The 18,758-nt window shown below is 39.5% G+C and overlaps 3 protein-coding genes across 4 annotated transcripts in view; all 3 read right to left on the bottom strand.

Moving 5' to 3' along the window:
• Window positions 1–1,272: 1,272 nt before the first annotated feature.
• On the bottom strand, window positions 1,273–3,444 carry nme5 (NME/NM23 family member 5; the record flags this gene model as incomplete). Its single annotated transcript, XM_083915293.1, has 5 exons — window positions 1,273–1,396; window positions 1,735–1,853; window positions 1,949–2,049; window positions 2,441–2,646; window positions 3,319–3,444. 5 exons carry the CDS (start codon window positions 3,442–3,444, stop codon window positions 1,313–1,315), a joined length of 636 nt encoding a protein of 211 aa, XP_083771419.1. The 3' UTR covers window positions 1,273–1,312.
• Window positions 3,445–4,455: 1,011 nt separating this feature from the next.
• Window positions 4,456–8,499, bottom strand: rack1 (receptor for activated C kinase 1). Its single transcript, XM_083915288.1, has 8 exons — window positions 8,298–8,499; window positions 7,615–7,786; window positions 6,347–6,494; window positions 5,927–6,022; window positions 5,603–5,713; window positions 5,154–5,294; window positions 4,810–4,920; window positions 4,456–4,568 (listed from the first exon to the last, which is right to left on the bottom strand). The coding sequence occupies exons 1-8, from the start codon at window positions 8,404–8,406 to the stop codon at window positions 4,503–4,505; spliced, it is 954 nt and encodes a 317-aa protein (XP_083771414.1). The 5' UTR covers window positions 8,407–8,499; the 3' UTR covers window positions 4,456–4,502.
• A 3,920-nt stretch (window positions 8,500–12,419) lies between these two features.
• Window positions 12,420–18,758, bottom strand: part of LOC310948237 (uncharacterized protein) — a 130,969-nt gene continuing 124,630 nt past the window's right edge. For both annotated transcript variants that reach the window (XM_083915290.1, XM_083915289.1), the window contains 14 exons: window positions 18,688–18,732; window positions 18,520–18,564; window positions 18,334–18,414; window positions 18,188–18,241; window positions 17,999–18,064; window positions 17,878–17,904; window positions 17,730–17,789; window positions 17,579–17,650; window positions 17,453–17,479; window positions 17,289–17,342; window positions 17,111–17,197; window positions 16,837–16,938; window positions 15,775–15,813; window positions 12,420–14,964 (listed from right to left, as the gene is read on the bottom strand). In XM_083915290.1, coding sequence (XP_083771416.1) covers window positions 14,914–14,964; window positions 15,775–15,813; window positions 16,837–16,938; window positions 17,111–17,197; window positions 17,289–17,342; window positions 17,453–17,479; window positions 17,579–17,650; window positions 17,730–17,789; window positions 17,878–17,904; window positions 17,999–18,064; window positions 18,188–18,241; window positions 18,334–18,414; window positions 18,520–18,564; window positions 18,688–18,732 — 810 coding nt within the window. In that variant the 3' untranslated portion in view covers window positions 12,420–14,913. The remainder of the gene's footprint in view (window positions 14,965–15,774; window positions 15,814–16,836; window positions 16,939–17,110; window positions 17,198–17,288; window positions 17,343–17,452; window positions 17,480–17,578; window positions 17,651–17,729; window positions 17,790–17,877; window positions 17,905–17,998; window positions 18,065–18,187; window positions 18,242–18,333; window positions 18,415–18,519; window positions 18,565–18,687; window positions 18,733–18,758) is intronic.

Below are 18,758 nucleotides of genomic sequence, written 5' to 3'. Positions count from 1 at the left end.
CAGACCATAAAACCTTTAGTCAAATGGTGTCTAGAAATTGACTTAAAAACTAAGCCGCGTCTTAAATTAAAGGAAAATAAACATTTTGTCCTTCCTGACTGCTGAAAACTATCAAGAAACACATAATACTATTGACGTGATCATTGAGATATTCTTCCATAATCCATCTGTTGAGGCAGCCTGAATGAAACACTATAATGCTCATTTGCAGTAAAACACGGCAGTATCCAAGAAGTTACTTTACAAGCTGGAGCACTTTGATAATAACACATTTTGTGTTTGATAACCAGGACCAGAGGAGCAATAAGAGGTGAAGCTGGCCAAAGCCAGTTATTGTATGAGTGCTTGGTCCAATTTAGTAATTGTAATCATCTCAACTCAGGCCATACAACTTTTCCAATTCATTCAGTGCAATCATGCTCACTAAATTAAAATTTAAAAAACTAATTTGAGATACTGGATTCATTCATTGATTAGGACCAGTTGTTAGTGTTCTTGTGTAAACGTGTCATGGGTGCAGACACCCCCCCCCCCCATAAAAAATACCCTAAATTATTCAAAATTGAACAAATTTGAAACAAATTTGCAGACTTCACATTCTTCACAACTGATTGAAATTATGGAAAAAATAAAGTTTGAGAAATATATTTCTGACTCCACATTCTGGTCTCTTCCACTACAAAACAAATGAACCTGTGGTTTCTTACACAGACAGTGAGGATCAGCAGGCTTTTTAAAACAAGGGCTTTGTATTTTGATATTCATCCATATAAATGAATCATGCATAAGTAGTCCGATACACTGGGAGAAAAGGAAGATGGTGAGAAAAAGTGGAGGTGAGTAGACTTTATATGCCTGAGACCCTTAAACTTAGGATTTACTAATATGACAGTTAAGTAAGCCCTGATAAGCACTTTTGGCTGTTAAGGACAAATAAACCAGAAAGGTAAGCACAGTAAATGATTCCACGCTCAGTACTTTTTGAATGATATAGCGAGCCTCTACAAAGTTGTGATCTATGGTGGCATGGTATGAGTTGCATACAGGCAAAAAAATAAATCACTTTTGTGTCCCAACCAATCCTGACATCGGATCTGCACCCCTGAAACCTGCTGAACTTTAATTTAAGCCACAGCCTTTAAAGACGTGTTAAAGGAAGAACAAATGGTTTATAAATAGGCCAACGTCACCAAAAAGCACACAAAACAAATGATCAGTGGTAAAAATACATTTTATTTCACCATAATACTAAACAGTTCAAAAATAACATTGGCTAAATGTATGTATTGGTTCCTCTTTTTTTCCCCTGTTGTCATTCTGCCTCTTCCACAATGGCTCCGTCACATATTTGAGGCATGTTCGGATTGTTGCTGATCAGCCAGTCAGCGAGCCAAATCTATCAAGGAAAAGTGCAGGATACCGCAGAAAGATGCTTTAGGGACCGATGTGGAAAACTTAATGATGATTCTTCCCAAAGACAAACGTAAAGTAACAAGAAGAGCCTCAGTTGTCCTTACTTGAATATATCGTTTAATACAAATATCTAATCAGACGAGTCCTTCTATAGCATGTGTGCATTGACACTGTCAGATACCAAAAGCTTGAAGAATACAAAGAACATCACATAATATAGAGATCTGTCTCAAAGACTAAGCTCAACACCAGCAAAACGGAAATATATAACTGGCTAATAAATAACTGTATGCCTCCAAATACTGAGCACCGGATACTTACACAGGGGTTGTGTGGCTTGTGCTTGCTGAGCTCAGTGAGTCCACGTAGCAGAGTTGGGTTGACGTACCTGCTCAGGTACTCTTCAGGGGCTTCTCTTGTGGGAAAGGGCTCGATTACAGCTGCAGACAGACAGCAGGTGGGGTACACGATCGTAAGTGATAATCACTACATTTCTATACCAACAATGGTATGTGTAGTTATGTGAATTACTTACAGTTTGGGAACATTAATTTGATCTCTCTTTCAGCCGCATGAAATGATTCGCTGCCATGGAGTGCGTTTTTAAGGTCAGAAGTGCCATATTTTGCTCTAAGGCTGGAGGGGGAAATACATCACATTAACGTATCTCTGCCAGGGTTGTCATGGCTGCAAACCTTTACCCACCTAAACTAAAAATTATGAATCATGATACCAACCAGAAAATTAACTACTATAACTCTAGCAGTTATATAGCCTACTTTATGTATATGCAAATATCTAAATTACTTTGCGATCAAACATTTGCATTGGAAACCATTTCTTTAACATATATGGAGACACACTAATATATATGGGACATATACCCAACTTAATATACTGGTCTTTATATTTGTGACCGGCCGTTGTTTCAGTAATTTGATGAATTAGCAGGAACTTAAATATATAGCATGGTTTCATGGGATAGATCACAGGCCTGAATCAATACCGTATGAGTTAACAAACCCACCACCCTGGATGAGTTTCTCTGGCCTTGGTGCTGCTGACAGGCCCTATGATGGACTTCCAGTGGGCGATGGCGTCGTCGCGGGCCAGAGTCATGGCAACGATGGGACCAGAGCTCATGAAGGCAGTCAAGCTGGGAAAGAAGTGCTTTCCATATTGGTCTGCGTAGAAGTCACTGCATTGCTCTGGACTCAGCTGCAGCTTCCGCTTCTGCCACAGGAATGAAGTATAATTTCAGTGAAATGTGAACTGATGCTGGATTTTTGAGGTCAGCCTTTAACTCAATATCTCTGGGGTTGACAAAGTCGTGTATTGTATATTTGATTTTATTGAAATAAACATTTTTGATAATACCCCTTTAAGCCTGTGAATGTTCTCATTTGTCCAGGTCATCGTTATCCCCAAAGCAAAAGCAACTGGACTTGGTTATTTGTCCAGGAAGACGTTTCACCTCTCACCTAAGAGGCTTCCTCAGTTCCCTTACCCCTTTAATTTAATCATTAAAAACATGTGAATTATATATATATATATATATATATATATTATAAAAAAGTTTGACCATGATAAACAGGACATTGTCAGCGCTCCCTGGTGGACAAAGGTTTCTGTTGCATTTCTGTAACCTACTGCAACTTCTTGCCCTTTATCAGCTAACAAATAAGCTACAGAAAAAATACATCTCGGATAAATCATCCGTGGCTAACGTTACTAGTTTATAGGGGCAATTTATAAAAGTTACTTTATTATAATAAAAGTTACTGTATTATACAAACTAGTGGCTCAGGAAGCCACAGTTGGCTCAACCCCTTCCTGAGACGACACACCCCAAAGATAACATCAGTTTACAGCCGTCCATGTTATTACTACGACATTTTAACCAACCTGAAGAATAACGAAGCCTGATTTGAGGATAACGTCCTCGATAGCTTGAGCTTTGTGGACGGCGTCTGGTTTAACAAGAGCCAGGGTTCTCTCCACGTAGATGTTAGGAGACGACGTTTGCTCCATCACCCCCTGAGCAGCATGAAGCTTCCCGTCAGTGCCGTCAACTAAACTAAACGTTAGCTCCGTTTTAGTAGCAACAGCTTGGTGTGAAACGGTAGATGGTAAATCTAAGAAGTAACGTTAGACTAACTGTTAGTTTGAATGCAATAACGGGCACAGAGCGGTTACCTGATAGGTCTGGATGTCTGTTTGGGTTGCTAGGATACAGGTCTACGGCAAGCCAAGCAGGTCAATCAATACAAATGACAATACCCCGGTCAACTCTCTAACCGTAATCCTGTCTGACACAATAATCCAGTCAATATAAATTATCCTTCTGAGCGCCAAAAAAAAGAGCCTATTCTTTACACTAAAACTGGGATCTTCAATGTTTTATAGGCCAGACCCCTTAGTTAAAATAGAGACAGGCCAGGATACTGTAGGCTATACACCATCCCCTTTAATGGTGCATACAATGCTAAAACTATTAAAATTGACTTATTAAGACTGTTTAACATAGGCGTACACATGGAAGGCATAGTGAATACTAAATACTTAACCATGCAGAGGCTACTTACGTAAAGGCCAGTAAGCCTTTCAATGTTGTGAGGTAAAGGTTTAATTTCACATATAGAACGATTTCTCTTTGCCAATAATGTTGGATTCATCTTAACACATATTTTCATGTTTGTAAAAAAAAAAAAAAATCATTTAAGGGATCAGACAGCATTTCTGCTGACCCCCCGTTGAATATTTCTGCACTAATACATTCAAGTGACACAATAAGATAGCCATGTCCAATTCACACGGTTTCCTCGTTTAATATTTTTTAACATGAATTATTGAGATTTTTACTTATGTAAAATCATTGTTTTTGGATTATTGCTTTGAGGTTAGGGATGCACTGTTGTCCCTACTAATATATTAGATTATCTATATAACAAGGTTTAAAAAAAAAGGAGAAAAAAAGTTCTGCTGGTAAAAAACATCAAACTTTATGCCTTATCAATAGTGTTGAAACCAAGACGGCACACATTCTTTTCAAACAGTCTTTTATTCAAAGTCGCTTCGATGAAAAGTTCTTATCGGGTTCCAATAGTGACCTGCCACACTCTGATCAGGTTGTCAGTGTAGCCAGCAAACAGGGTCTGTAAGGGAAAAAGGAGGTATAGGGGAACATTGATTACTCAAATTCAATAATTTTATATTCCTACCATTAATATTCAAACAAGTGTTTCTAGTTCCCCTCATATTTGCAGGACTGTCACCATTAGAAATCAGAGTTTAAAGTGAATGGGTATAATCACTGGGGGTTAAACACTAAAAACTGCCAATAGAATAGCCAGACATCTGTACTGTGAAGGTCCTACTAAGCAGAGTGTGTTGTACCTGTCCATCAGCAGACCATGCCAGAGAAGTACACTGTGGGGGTTCAGCCTTGCTGTTTGTGCTGATCACTTCCTGTCTCAGCTCATCCACAATGATCTTGCCCTCCAGATCCTACATGAGGAAAAGAAAAAACACCAGAGGCAGTGATCAGAACAGATCAATGAAAGAAGTAATTGCAACCAAAATGGATAACACGTTGCACAAGTTGGTCTAGGCTAGAGCTCAGAAACAGCCTCTTTATCATCAAAAGAATACAGTTGGCATTGGAAGTTTCGTCACTGCTCTTTGCACTGTAGCTTTAAGGACCATATACTGATCATGAGATATTTAGGATGAAGTTTTACCCAGATCTTGATACTGGGGCCAGTGGCGGCACACAGCCAGTAACGGTTGGGGCTGAAGCAGAGGGCGTTGATGGTGTCACCACTGTCCAGGGTGTAGAGGTGCTTGCCTTCATTCAGATCCCACAGCATGGCCTGGCCGTCCTAGACAAAATGAGAAGATGCACTCCAATAACCATATTTATAAATATAGTCTTTTAGGGAAAATGACAATGCTGACCAGCTAGGGAGTTTGTTGAATAAAATCATTTAGCGTCAACACAATGACCTTTTAAGTGCAGGTAACACTCAGAAACAGCCTCTTTATCATCAATGTTAAACAGATGCTTCTAAAGTTTTCATCACCGCTGAAACCTACACTTAAAAATGGTCCTTCAGTTGAGCTAAGAATGGTGGGGAAAGATTAAAAAAAACAAACATTCTGTGACCATAAAATAAAGTTTATTTCGTACCCTTCCACCAGATGCACACAGGGAGCCATCAGGAGAGACAGTCACTGTGTTCAGGAAGCCAGTGTGGCCGATGTGGTTGGTCTTCAGCTTGCAGTTAGCCAGGTTCCACACCTAGGGGCAGAGGACAGGAAGACTACGTCACACTGATGGTAGTACAAATGGCTCCATGGCTTTGACAATATTTAGGTAGGAGGTCAGGTCACATGCCAGTTTTTCCAAATGAACGGGCAAACAAACTACGTAAAACTGCTACATTCAGGTTCTTTTTGCAGTTGCAGTAGAACTCAAAGGCAAAAGCTAAGAGGAGTTTTATTTACAACGTACCTTGACCATCTTGTCCCAGCCACAGGAGACAATGATGGGGTTGCTGCTGTTGGGGGAGAAGCGCACGCAAGACACCCATTCAGAATGGCCCTCTTCCTGCAAATTAAAGTAATACATATATACTCAATGCAAGAGTCTCTGAATACCCAACATTAGTGATTTATTTAGCTGCTTTAACAGCAACATGAAACCTAGATTTTAAACATGTTTCCTTTTGACATCAATTTGAACTGTATTTGAGAGAAGTACCATTTTTACGGACAGTTTTGGTTTTTCAACAAGAAGGAACAGCCGAGTTTCAACTTGTGATTCAAAGTACCACAAGGCTATTACCCAGTACTTAAATACATTAATACCTAGTTCTATTGACAGAAAGATTGCCTGGTACTCACAGGACATCAACCTGAGTTAGCAACTCACCTGGATGGTGTACTTGCAGACTCCAAGAGTGTTCCATAGCTTAATGGTCCTGTCCCGGGAGCCAGACACGATCTGGCGGTTATCAGCAGAAAAGGCCACACTCAAAACATCCTTTGTATGTCCAACAAAATGACGAGTTGTGAGGCCACTGGGGAAACACCACAAAAACATTTTAGAACACAAAATTGTTGCATATCTTCAGACACCCAAGTAGAAGAAAACATGAGCACGTCTAATACGGCTACAGCTATCGATCAAGAACTTTTCCAAAAGCTTAACACACTCATTAAGAGTCAAGACAGCTTTGTCTTAAACCAATTTTCTGTTCACACCAAGAAAGTTTCCTGCTTCATCTTTTGAGCTAAACAATTAAAAGATAGTATAACTGGCACCATCCATACATGGCACCTCAACGCTACAGCCCCCCCCAAACATTTATGGCGCAGTGAGAACAGCTCTGTGAATGCACTGGCCAGAAAAAAATAATGCAAAGACTGGGTGACAATTAATATTTATCATTAACTAGCAACAGTGTTTTCAGCACACATTTGGTCAAACTTCTGGCATAGATGAAAGTAAGATCTTCGAGTCCATGACTGACTCACATTTAATTTAAGAATAGCATTAGTTTCAAGCAGGGTAATCAAAATACCCAGATCAAAGATGTCATTTAAGGACAAATGCATAATTCTAAAAAGTGCATTATTGAAATACTTTAAATAGGGGATTAGTCTGTCACATCGCCCAATCCAGATACAGGCCATGTTTAATCAAGTTGCTCTGTTGGGGGCGAGATCCATCAAGTTGCTATAAACCAATGTATCGCCACAATACTTAGATTAAGTTTGTATCAGGTTTGATAAAGTGATGTTTGGAGAAAGGCTTAAGCTTGACTGAGTCACAATTAACTGATGCCAAGATGACAGAATATAACTTAAACACTGACATTTTGGCCAAAGTCATCTGTGATTCCTGTGGCTGAGCTACACATGGTGTAGGTATAGAGTTTGAAGTTTAACACCACACCTACTCTTCACCTGATTTGATTACAAAAACTGTGGTGGCATGGGATTATTGGCTTTTAATACAGGCCAGATCACTTTTCATGCATCCAGAATTCCTTGTTGCAGCGATTAAAACACTTCCCTGCTCAGATCTGAACAGACACACCAACCATCTACGGTAAACATTTAGACAAAACCACTCACTACCACTAACTCCCAAAACATCTGACCAGTACTGAAGAGATTTCCACTCCGTGAACTTACGTGGTGAGATCCCACAGGCGGAGGCTTCCATCCCAGGCACCGGACAGGGCAAACTGTCCATCTGAGGAGATGACCACATCACTAACAAAGTGAGAGTGGCCCATCAAGGAGCGCTGGGGGATGCCATAGTTGGTTTCATCACGGGTCAGCTTCCACATGATGATAGACTTATCTGGAAAAACAAAACATCCAGGGTGACTTTTAACTCACTGTGAACATACTCCATTCTACAAACACCTGATATTGAACATGACCATGCAATGTTATCTACTGCATATGTAGCTGTCAAACAGTTGGTCAACAGTTACCAGGCAGAATCTACAACGGTCACGAGTGGATTGTTGTTGCCAGATCCACACATTTAAGCACGTAACTGCACTATCTCTACACTTTATGTTGTTACACGTGTCGCAGATGTGATGTGGGTATCTGAGGCTGACTTCCAGATGACGCTAGGTAGCATTAGCTAGCTTAGCTGACCGGCGTCATTCTCATAAGTTAGAGCAGATTCTGTCAAAGGTAAAAACTGTTTAACACCATTACATACATTAGAAGCTGTTTGTGTATATTTCATGCGTCACTCACACCGGCATTGTCGTTTGTCGTACGTTACACCCGCGAGACCAACTACTCGGCTAATGCTAACCTAGCCATGTTGGCGGAGCCGGCGGGGGAAGCCTCACCTCGGGACGCCGACAGAATCATGTCGGGATACTGGGGCGTCGTGGCGATCTGGGTGACCCATCCACTGTGCCCCTTCAGGGTACCCCTCACTGTCATCTGCTCGGTCATTTTGGCGAGTTTCGGTGCTGCCTTTTACAAGGATGGATTCGGATTTTTCTGCGGTCCAGAAAAACCTAGGTCCTCATCGCATCTGGGCACAGAGGAAAAGGAAGCGCAGACCCGGATGCAAAAACTATGAGGGGTGAGCCGCCCGCAGAGGATTCTGGGAAATGTGGACTTCATACTTTACTTACCAAGCATCAGCGAGCGCTTTACTTTGCTTTACTTTGCTTTACTTTACTTTACTTTACTTTACTTTACTTTACTTTACTTTACTTTACTTTACTTTGCTTTGCTTTGCTTTATTTTGCTTTACTTTACTTTACTTTACTTAAGCAAGACTGTGGTGAGTGTAATTGAAATAATTAAAATGTGTAGTGAGTGATCGGATGGATGATCGTGGCAGCACTTTACACTTTACACAAACGTTTGATTCAATTAGGCTATATTTAGATGGATAGGTACTGTGTTATTATTATTATTATTATTATTATTATTATTATTATAATTATTATTAACAGATCACCTGATCCTTTGTAAAGGTAGGTATTATTCAGGGATGTACCGAATGTGAAATACTATTATTTATTCCCCCTTTCGTGCCAGGGAAACAAAGAAATCTGATCATAAATAATAATAATAATAATAACTTCAATTTATTTCAGTTTATTTAAGAAGGGGGCAGTACAAATGAATAAAACACATGATCATACATGGGTTAAAAATGCCAGAATAATGCCAGAATAAGCCAAAAGACTAATTTTCATCTGCAGTCCCCTGGCTTCGATATATATATATATATTATATATATATAATACATATAAACAAGATTAAAAAAAACAACAACAAAGCAGGACAGAACTCAACAGAATGGATATTAAGGTGAAATAACAGAAGAATACAAAACACCAGTGAAAAAACAACAAAAAAAAGCCAAATACATGCTGAGACTGTTAGCCAATGGATCACATTCACAGCAGATTATTTTAGTGCTGACATGTTTATTTATTGACCATCCACTGTCTTAACTGCTCGGTAAAAGATGTGTATGTGTTTAGTTCTCTGATTTTCTCATCTCATCTCTCATTTCATCTTCAACCGCCTATCCGGGGTCGGGTCGAGGGGGCAGCAGCTTTAGCAGGGGACCCCAAACTTCCCTTTCCCGGGCCACATTAACCAGCTCTAACTGGGGGATCCTGAGGCGTTCCCAGGCCAGTGTGGAGATATAATCTCTCCACCTAGTCCTGGGTCTTCCCCGAGGCCTCCTCCCAGCTGGACACGCCTGGAACACCTCCCTAGGGAGGCGCCCAGGGGCCATCCTTACTAGATGCCCGAACCACCTCAACTGGCTCCTTTGAACGCAAAGGAGCAGCGGCTCAACACCGAGTTCCTCACGGAGACTCCAGCCCCCCTCCTGAGAACACGCATTTCGGCCGCTTTTACCCGCGACCTCGTAATTTCGGTCATGACCCAGCTTTCATGACCAAAGGTGAGGGTAGGAACGAAGATTAACCGGTAGACTGCAACACCGCCTCCACTGCTCAGATTCTCTGGCCAAACTCACACTCCGTCGTCCCCTCACTCGTGAACATGATCTCGAGGTACTTGAACTCCTTCACTTGGGGTAAGGACTCATTCCCTACCTGCAGTAAGCAATCCACCGGTTTCCTGCCGGTTTTAGTTCTCTGATTTTGTGGGTTTGAATTCCATTCTCACTTTTGACGGACCAGGTTGACTAAAAGAATCTTTAAAACAAAAGTTTACAAAGTGCTTTGACTGCAAGAGCAAAGGCAAAAGCACATATAAAATCCATACACCATCAGGAGCCTATATATAATATATATAAGACTTTTAACGAACAGTAAAAAAACAACACAAACAGACATTAAAGAGACAATAAAAAAATAAAAGATATAAATAGATAAAATAAAGAAAAAGACAGCATCTTATACAAGCAAATCTTTAAAAGTGTGTTTTAAGAAGTGATTTAAAACAAGTCACTGATTCAGCAAGAATCTCTTTGTCTTGGACTCTACAGAGCCAGACCTGCCAACAGATAATTGCAAACAACTCCTAGAGATAGGACAGAGCACATACTGTAAAAATGCATAACAACAAATGAAATATAGACAAGTACATCACATATACCTGAGGTGTTTCTCTCGCTCTATAGGCCCGTTGTCTGCCTGATGGTAACAGCTTACACTATGGGATAGATCATGGGGGGTTCTCTTTACATGTTGGAAATATGCATTTGTTTATGGTGGTCGTTGCTACCGATGATTGTCATTGCAGTCTGAACCAAGTGAAATAACTTTGATGTTGATGTAAAGTTCCCAGATCATGCCATCGTTCGACACCTAATCACGCCTTGTTGTGTTTTGTTGAGAAAAAAGTATTTTTATTCACTGAATAACAGAAAAGTAAAATATTTCTTAAATAATTCTTGTGGTTTGTCTTAAATGTTCTCTAAAGCTAAGTGCAAATGTTAAATGTTTTTGATGAGGAACAATTTAACACATTAACAGATTAAAATACTTACTGAAAATCGTGAACATCAATGATAGCATTTCATGTAAACAATCTCTGCGCAGGAGGAAAAACCTTCCAGTTTAATGATGCATGCGATACAGATGTATAAATGAGTGTAAAGATGTGGAATCAATATAAAAGTTGCAAATATTGCACCACAAACATGAGGTCATTTGTTCATATAAAAATAGCGGTTTTCCTAAATAAAAACACAAGATTCGGAGTTGCTGTAAACCATTAAAGCTGATGCTGTGTGCCTTTGGTCCAGTGCTCCCTTCCTCATAAACTGCAACCAGTTGTGTAACATGTTTAATCTTAGAAACAATGAGCTCATTCAGCTATGACAACAGGGGACATATGAGAATGATTTGTAAAACTGTTTATGTATTAGTTTGATAATAGTTGTAGAAATGAAGAGCACACTGGTCTAATGACTAACACACCAATATCTGTCCTTCTTGTAGGCATATTTGAGCCAGATGGTCCAAAGACACACGGATGCCCCCGTGAACACCATTTGGATGAGAATAAACTTTCAGAGTTAATTTAAGTGAGGGTTAGAGTAGCAAGTGTCATAAGAGCCTGAGACTCGAAAGCTGCTGTTTTATACTAATATGTTTCATGTATTTATAGAGCTCATTAATGCTACATGACAGCCTTTGGTTGGCCTCCAATTGCCTCTCTGCCGACTGACGTTGGACTGCATGGTCTCCCCCGGACTTGTCCATTTGCAGTCTCTTAAACGCAGAATCTAAGTTACATTTTTGGGGACGTTGCAAGGTTTTTTGCGTGTCTGTAAATTCCCGCACAAGGTTAAAAGCTACCCCCCTATTTTTGTGGAGCATGTGGCCAGGAACACACTGCACCCTTAGGACAAACAACGATAACGTATGAAACTGCATGAACTATTATAACACACTATAAGTCCTTCTTCAACAGCAACCACAAGACACTTGAATTTGAAAAGTCACATCTATAATGTTTTATGATGGTTGATAAAGTGCATCAGAAAGCATTGTGTGTTTTTGAATGTTGTATTATGAACATTTTATAATTCACTATGAATGTACTGTAGATGTGGTCTTCATAGAAAGTGTTATGGTAATGGTAGCTCCTTTGTGTAAATGTGTATTAAAGGACATGTATATCTGTAACTTACAGGATGATATGTTTTGGTATTCCTATATGTTATGGTATGTCGTGTTTGTGTTTTTATTTTTTTTACAGCTTTGTGTGCTTTTTTTCTTCTGAACAAATGCATTCTCTTCATTGGATAATAAATGTTTACTTTTCATAATAATTACATGCCATGTCATTGCATGTTTTTAAAAATGCAGTATGGAGGTAGGGTTGGTAAAACACATTGATGTTATAATAATGTTAAATTAATGGAACTGCGTAATTGTACATGATTAGGATATAAATGAATGGACAAACAACAACATAACACTGGGGAGTTTACTTCAGTCTACATGTTTAATTGACCAGATTTCATGTTATACATTTTTAGACAAGTAATTACAAAAATAGCTTAATTCTTTTACAACCAAATACACAACCAAAAAAAAAAAAACATTCTCACAAAGTCAAGGTAATACTGTGGTATATGACTTGCTAAAACACCAAACTGTATTCAGACATTGTGCCATTTACTGACTCCGTTAAACCTTCAAACTGAAACTGATAGAATCTGCAAAAGAAATAAACACACGTGATAATGTTAAGTGACAGATAACCATCAGCTTCCAGTGAAATAATGCTAAGGAGTGAGTGCTTTACAGTTAAACCGTTCTGCTTCCAGCACAGCTGCTCAGTCAACATACATTGTTTTTTTAAGATTCTCAAATAAAGTTTGTATGTCAGTTATATTTTAGCTTAATGATATACAACTCATTTAAAGTTGTTTTTTTTTGTTTTATAGAAAACGTTTCTAGAATAAATTTCACTTCATAAATGAGTGGTGCAGTATAGGTTACATATGTGATGTGCTGATTGTTCTTACAAAACCTTTCTAAAGATAAAACAATGAGTGGGACTTTACATCATATTTATCCCACTCATATGGAGATGGCTTTGTGCAATGTCAGTAATTCAACTTTGCAAATGCAGAAAAATATTTTTGCAATAGTAAAGCTGATAAGAAGTTATATTACACACCGATTTAAAAAGGAACTGAAGCCACACTTTTATCCCTCCATTACATTGCCCTTTGAACAAAGTACCTTCATTACTTAAGCAAATTCCATCTTTACTTTCTCACACCGATTCATTTGAAGCTCTTGTTTAGCAGCCTGTATGATGATGGTGACTGACGATAATAAATCAATAAAACATTCTGAAAATGTTGTAAATGATTGCTAGTCAGCCATACCTAGTGACCAGAATATACACTCACAAGTCGATACATCAGATAAAGTAAGTACACCTGCACAATGTAATGCAATCTAACAACAGCTCTGCCTCGAGTTATACTTTTACTAAGCTTGTATTTTTTTTCTGTTTTTGTTGATACTGTCAGAAAGATAAAAATCCTACTTGTTCATGATTATTTATTTATTTATGAGGTCATAGTAGTTGGCAGTGTTGTACTGGAGTGCATTTTAGGTGTTTCTTATATTCTGGGATGGCCAAAATAGTAGAAACACCTCTTAATATAAAGCAGTCTAAGTCAACACCACAGCAAACTATAACCTCAATAATAAACATGAATTTAAATGAATAACTCTTTGACAGTGTCAGTCAAAAGTGAGCTTCGTTATTAGTGGTAAGCAGAGTTTATGGAAGAGCTGGGTTTTTAAAAAAAAAAACTGGTATAATAAAGTATTTAAGCACCAAGAAATGGTTTGATCTGAGACGAATGTATTACAAAGACCAAGAAAAAACCCACCAATAAAAGTCATCTGATAGTAAAGACTGTAACTTTTTGGGATGATTGAAAAAAGCACACTCACAAAATGCAAAATAACTGTATATAAACCATTGTCCTATAAGGTGTAGCTTCTGTTGAATAAAAATGAATAATTACCCCCCAAAAACAATGGTTGTGTATACATTTGACTCAAATGTCATACTTTAGTCTGTTAGTCCTTCAGGACAAACCACTAATATTGATTCAAAAATATCAAAACAAACAGCACACATTTAAGTCAGCAGCAAGAACTTACACTGTTGTCCAGAGCAAATGGTAATTAAACAGGTCTTCATCTGTGATTTCACTTACACGGAAAATTGTTAAGAAAAATGATTTGATTGGCAATGATTTGTCAAAGCAACTGAAAACACTGGTTTATCACAAATACTGCAAAGGGTTCCTGCGAATATGACCTTGAACTTTTGCTGTCTTTATATTCCACAAACATGGCAATGCAAAGGAATGCAAAATGGAACTGGACAAAAATAGGTAAGAATATAACAAAAGAAAAAACAGCACACGTCGCCACTGCCACAAGTGTAAGCCATAAAAAGGTAGACTTATTGATGTTTTTGGGTGGCTTGTTCAAATGGAAATACTATCAAAGACTGCTTATTGCAAATGAAGATAAAAATCTAGTGTCGTTTGAGGTTTCAGTGAGGGGACCCGCAAATCATACAAGCTGTCAGGATGCTAAACAACACTGTGCCTTCTTATGAACATGCAATTCATTAGTGAAAATCCCTTACAAAAGAGCCATACAAGAAATCACCACAACTGGTTCAATGTATCTGTGCAGTAAATCCTTCCTTATGTGCCAGTGAGTCAGTGACTCCCAAATAACTTTGACTGCGTAGCATCATCAGCCACGGATTTGTCTTTCCTTCTCATATCAGGTGAATGTAGGGTTCTCCGTCGCCCCCCCTCCGGGAGAGTTTCCATAACAGAGGATCTGAGTGTTCAGTATGACACCGAGGCATTACATGGCGTGCTCTGCTTCATGAAGGCCAATCTGCCCCTTGCGCTCTCTGCCTGTCTGTGTGTCCTTTCTCCACCGGGGGCCCCGCACCCCTTCAGGGCTGAGAGAGACGCTTGCGTTTCAGCTTCTGTCTCGCCATTTCCTCCTTTTTAGAAAACAGAGAGGAGAAGAGCACTGACCCACATTCCTCCATCTGCCAGTCCCACAGAGATCTGTCCATCCATCCAATCATCCGTGAGACCGGTGAGTGCACACGCCGTTATATCCATACAGCGTTCATGATACAATCAGGCAGCAAGTCAGGCTTTGTTAGTAGACTGTCAAGGCATTCCAACACTGTCATCCTGGACTGTCCTTCAAAGTAAGAGTCCAACTGCCAGTTCAGTTTCTTCTCTTCAAAACCATAGCTGCATTCTCAACAACACTGGATCTCTAGGGTTTTAAACAAGTTTTCATAATACTGTAGACTCAATGTCCTTGTTAAAAAAAAAAATCTCAATATATTATATGAAACGTTTTAGGGGGAAAAAAGGAAAAAAGGGAGTGGGTTGTTGGTGTAGCATTCAACTGCAATATATACCATATCAATATGTACAGATTCCATGCTGCTGGTTAGTCATCACTGCAAAAGAAGAATAGTAGGGATTTACTATTAGTAGCATTACAAATCAAAATCCAAACATCAAATACTCATGCTTTACAATTGCAAGCTCACACACTGTAATATACTTACAAAATGCCCCTGTATCAAATCAGAGTCAAGCAATGAATTTAACACTGACGATCCATGAGTAATAATGTATGCTTTGGCTGCAGATAGTGTTAGTTCTTTACTATTCCCTGACTTTGCCAGCTGCTGTCTTGTAATAAAATTCTAATAATTGAATTAGTCAACAATATGCTCAAGAAAAAAAAACACAAAAAAAAAAATCACGTTAGGCCTTTTAAAACTCACCTTATGCCAGCAGCCTGGTATGGGCAGTCCATCCTGTCCCTGCAGAGAAAGAACAGTGGAATGACAACAATGCATGCTTAAACGCACCCTACTGTCCTGCGTCCTGATGTTTTAGATATCAACTGTAATAATGGCCGAGGTGTGCACTCGCTATCCACAAACTGAGTTTATAAAATAAAGCAAAGGTGGAGGCAGAAGCTATTAAAAAACCCTGGCTTTTCAAATAAGTTGTTCAATCCTTACAAAAACAAAATGTTTTTATTAGTAATTACTTAGTGTTTAGTGGTGCTGGACAGAGCCAGGCTGTTTCAACCTGTTGACAGTCTTTATGCTAAGATAAGCTAACTGGCTGCAGCCTTATATTTAACAGACAGATATAGTCTAACTGCTCTAATCTAACTGTACACAATTTATAAATACTTAATATATTCTGAAATGTTGTTATTTTTTATTGTTCATAATCTGATATATCCGCTGTGGCTATACCACTTCTGTACTAGCATGTTTTTTTTAAATAACCGAAACCTTTATTAAAAACAGTTGTTCTCTGAACGATAAAAAATAAAAATATTTAAGAATAAATTTATAATTTGGTCTCTTATTTCGATCTCCAGTGTATATATATATTCTTTAAAAGTTTTCCTTCATGGTGGCAATCAATTTTTCTCCATGTATGTGTCTATTTGTGTTTCTATTTCTGGGACTACTGTAGACTGACAGAACATTTTATAGGACATCATATGGTTAAAGTAATGTTATTTTTTGTAACCTGGCATCTTCCATCTCTTCATTTCACATATTAAAAGCCAGATAAGTCTAATCATACAGATATTGTATATATCACGCATATACAGTCTTTTACTTACTGCCTGTTTACTGTTTATTATCTGTGACTATCTTTCTTTACAGTGAATACTGAATCCCCCTGGGTTGGTGAGTAAGAAGCATAGGAGTTTGAGAGATGAAAAATACACAAAACAAAGTGTTTAAATGGAAAAATAGCAATGTTAGATGCATAAATAGTAATGCAAGTGGAGGAGGAAGGAGGCAGAGATACTGTACCACAGGACAGGGGGCCTCAGGGCCGGAAGGAGGAAGAGGAGGAGGTGGAGGAGGGGAAGAAAGCCCTGCCTCCTGAGACACACCGTTAGTGTCATCACAACCCTGTCGGCAAAGAGCCAGTTACACATTCACAGCATTGAGGAGGAAACTCAGAGAAACAGGTAGAAAATGACAGAAACAGTGCTGAGTGAAGAAAGCAGGGACATACAGTATAAGATGAGAAGAAAGTGGTAGGAAATAAATCAGTTTAGATGTGAGTGGGGACGTTACATACCACAGGACAAGGCTGGTCCAGGCCTGGAGGACCCTGCTCTCCCTTCTGGCCCTTTAGACCTCTCTTTCCCACTGCTCCCCTGTCACCCTGGACACGAGGAGAAAAACGGTGAGGAAAAAAATGCTTATATTTTTTAAATGGAGATAATGAAATGCTCTTTTCTGTTTTCTGTACCAACCTTGTCTCCCCTTTCCCCTCTGTCACCTTTCCCTCCCATCAGACCTGGAAAGCCCTGGACACAGAAGCACACACAACGAGTTCAGAAGGCAGATTGTTGAACACAGATTAAAGTTCAATTCAAATGAAAATGTCAAGATCAAAGTTCCTGGTGTTAAAACTCACATCTAGTCCAGGCTCCCCTGGTCTGCCCTGTGAACGCACATTCACACATATAAATCATGATGTATGTTTTATTGAATACAGTAAAAAACATTAAGTAGCTACACATGGAGGCGATTGGGTTCTTACTTTTTCTCCCTTCGCACCTGGAAGACCCACTAACCCTGCAGATCCAGGTGTGCCCTGGAGACCGTCTAAGCCCTGCAGTTAAAGTACATTATCATCACTGCATCATGTCTAGGTCAATCATGTTTTAGAATGGTAATGAGGGGTCACTTACTCTGGGTCCAGGAGCACCAAAGTCCCCTTTTTCTCCTTTCATCCCGTATCCAGGCTCACCCTGCATTAGAAAGACAGGGGCACTGAGTACCAAACAACATGTCACAGCCTCCACCACATACTGTAGATGCATGGTCTTGCAGTCTCACCTTCGGACCGGGCATACCATGCAGCCCCTGAAAAACATTGGGTACTATAAGTGTGACAGCTACAACAAACTTGACTTGAATAGTTTCTATCTGGATTTGGATATTAATTATAAGTACTCACCATGGATCCAGGGGCCCCGGGAACACCTGGCGGGCCAGGGGGGCCTGGCTGGGAAATCATCTGAACCTGAGCACCATTGAAATTAGAAGAGTCAGTGAGAGAGTAAATGGGCTAAAACGAACACAATGTGTCTGCACAGATATGATACACAAACATGAGCGAATGTTGTATTATATGTGTTCCACTAACCAGGTTGTCGTCCATTCTGCAGTCGCCTTTCTCTCCTTTGTGTCCATCCATACCCTGACCCACAAAGAGCAAGATCAACTTCCAGCTATCTATGTACTTGTCACTGTTGTGTATCAGCTGTTTACATGTGCACTGCCACTACTTACAGAAGGCCCAGAGAGCCCCATCTCTCCCTTCTCTCCTCTCTCGCCAGGTGGTCCTGTCTCACCCAGGTCACCCTTCGGTCCCTGGAGGCAAAGAATCAAGAAGAAACATGTTGAGTTCCATTAAAAAAATGCATCAACAATAGTTTAATACATTAAATATGCGTGTGTGTTCATTAGCAACAATACCTTATCCCCATCAACTCCTGCTGGCCCAGGTAAACCAAGCTCACCCTGGAAAAAGAGGAAGGATAAGCTTGATGAACTGGATTTAACACTGCACAGACACAACATCTAATTTAATTTTCATTTAACCCCATTACAATCTTTTGTAATCCCGGGGAAGTGCATTGGTACCTTTTCCCCTGAAGGGCCTGGGGGTCCAGGTGGTCCAGGTGGGCCCTGCAGAAAGACACAATTAAGTGAGT

Source organism: Echiichthys vipera (assembly GCF_963691815.1).
Source record: "Echiichthys vipera genome assembly, chromosome: 6".
NCBI classification, from domain to species: domain Eukaryota; kingdom Metazoa; phylum Chordata; class Actinopteri; order Perciformes; family Trachinidae; genus Echiichthys; species Echiichthys vipera.
Note: the sequence above shows the minus strand (reverse complement) of the source record. Positions and strands in the feature narration are given on the sequence as shown.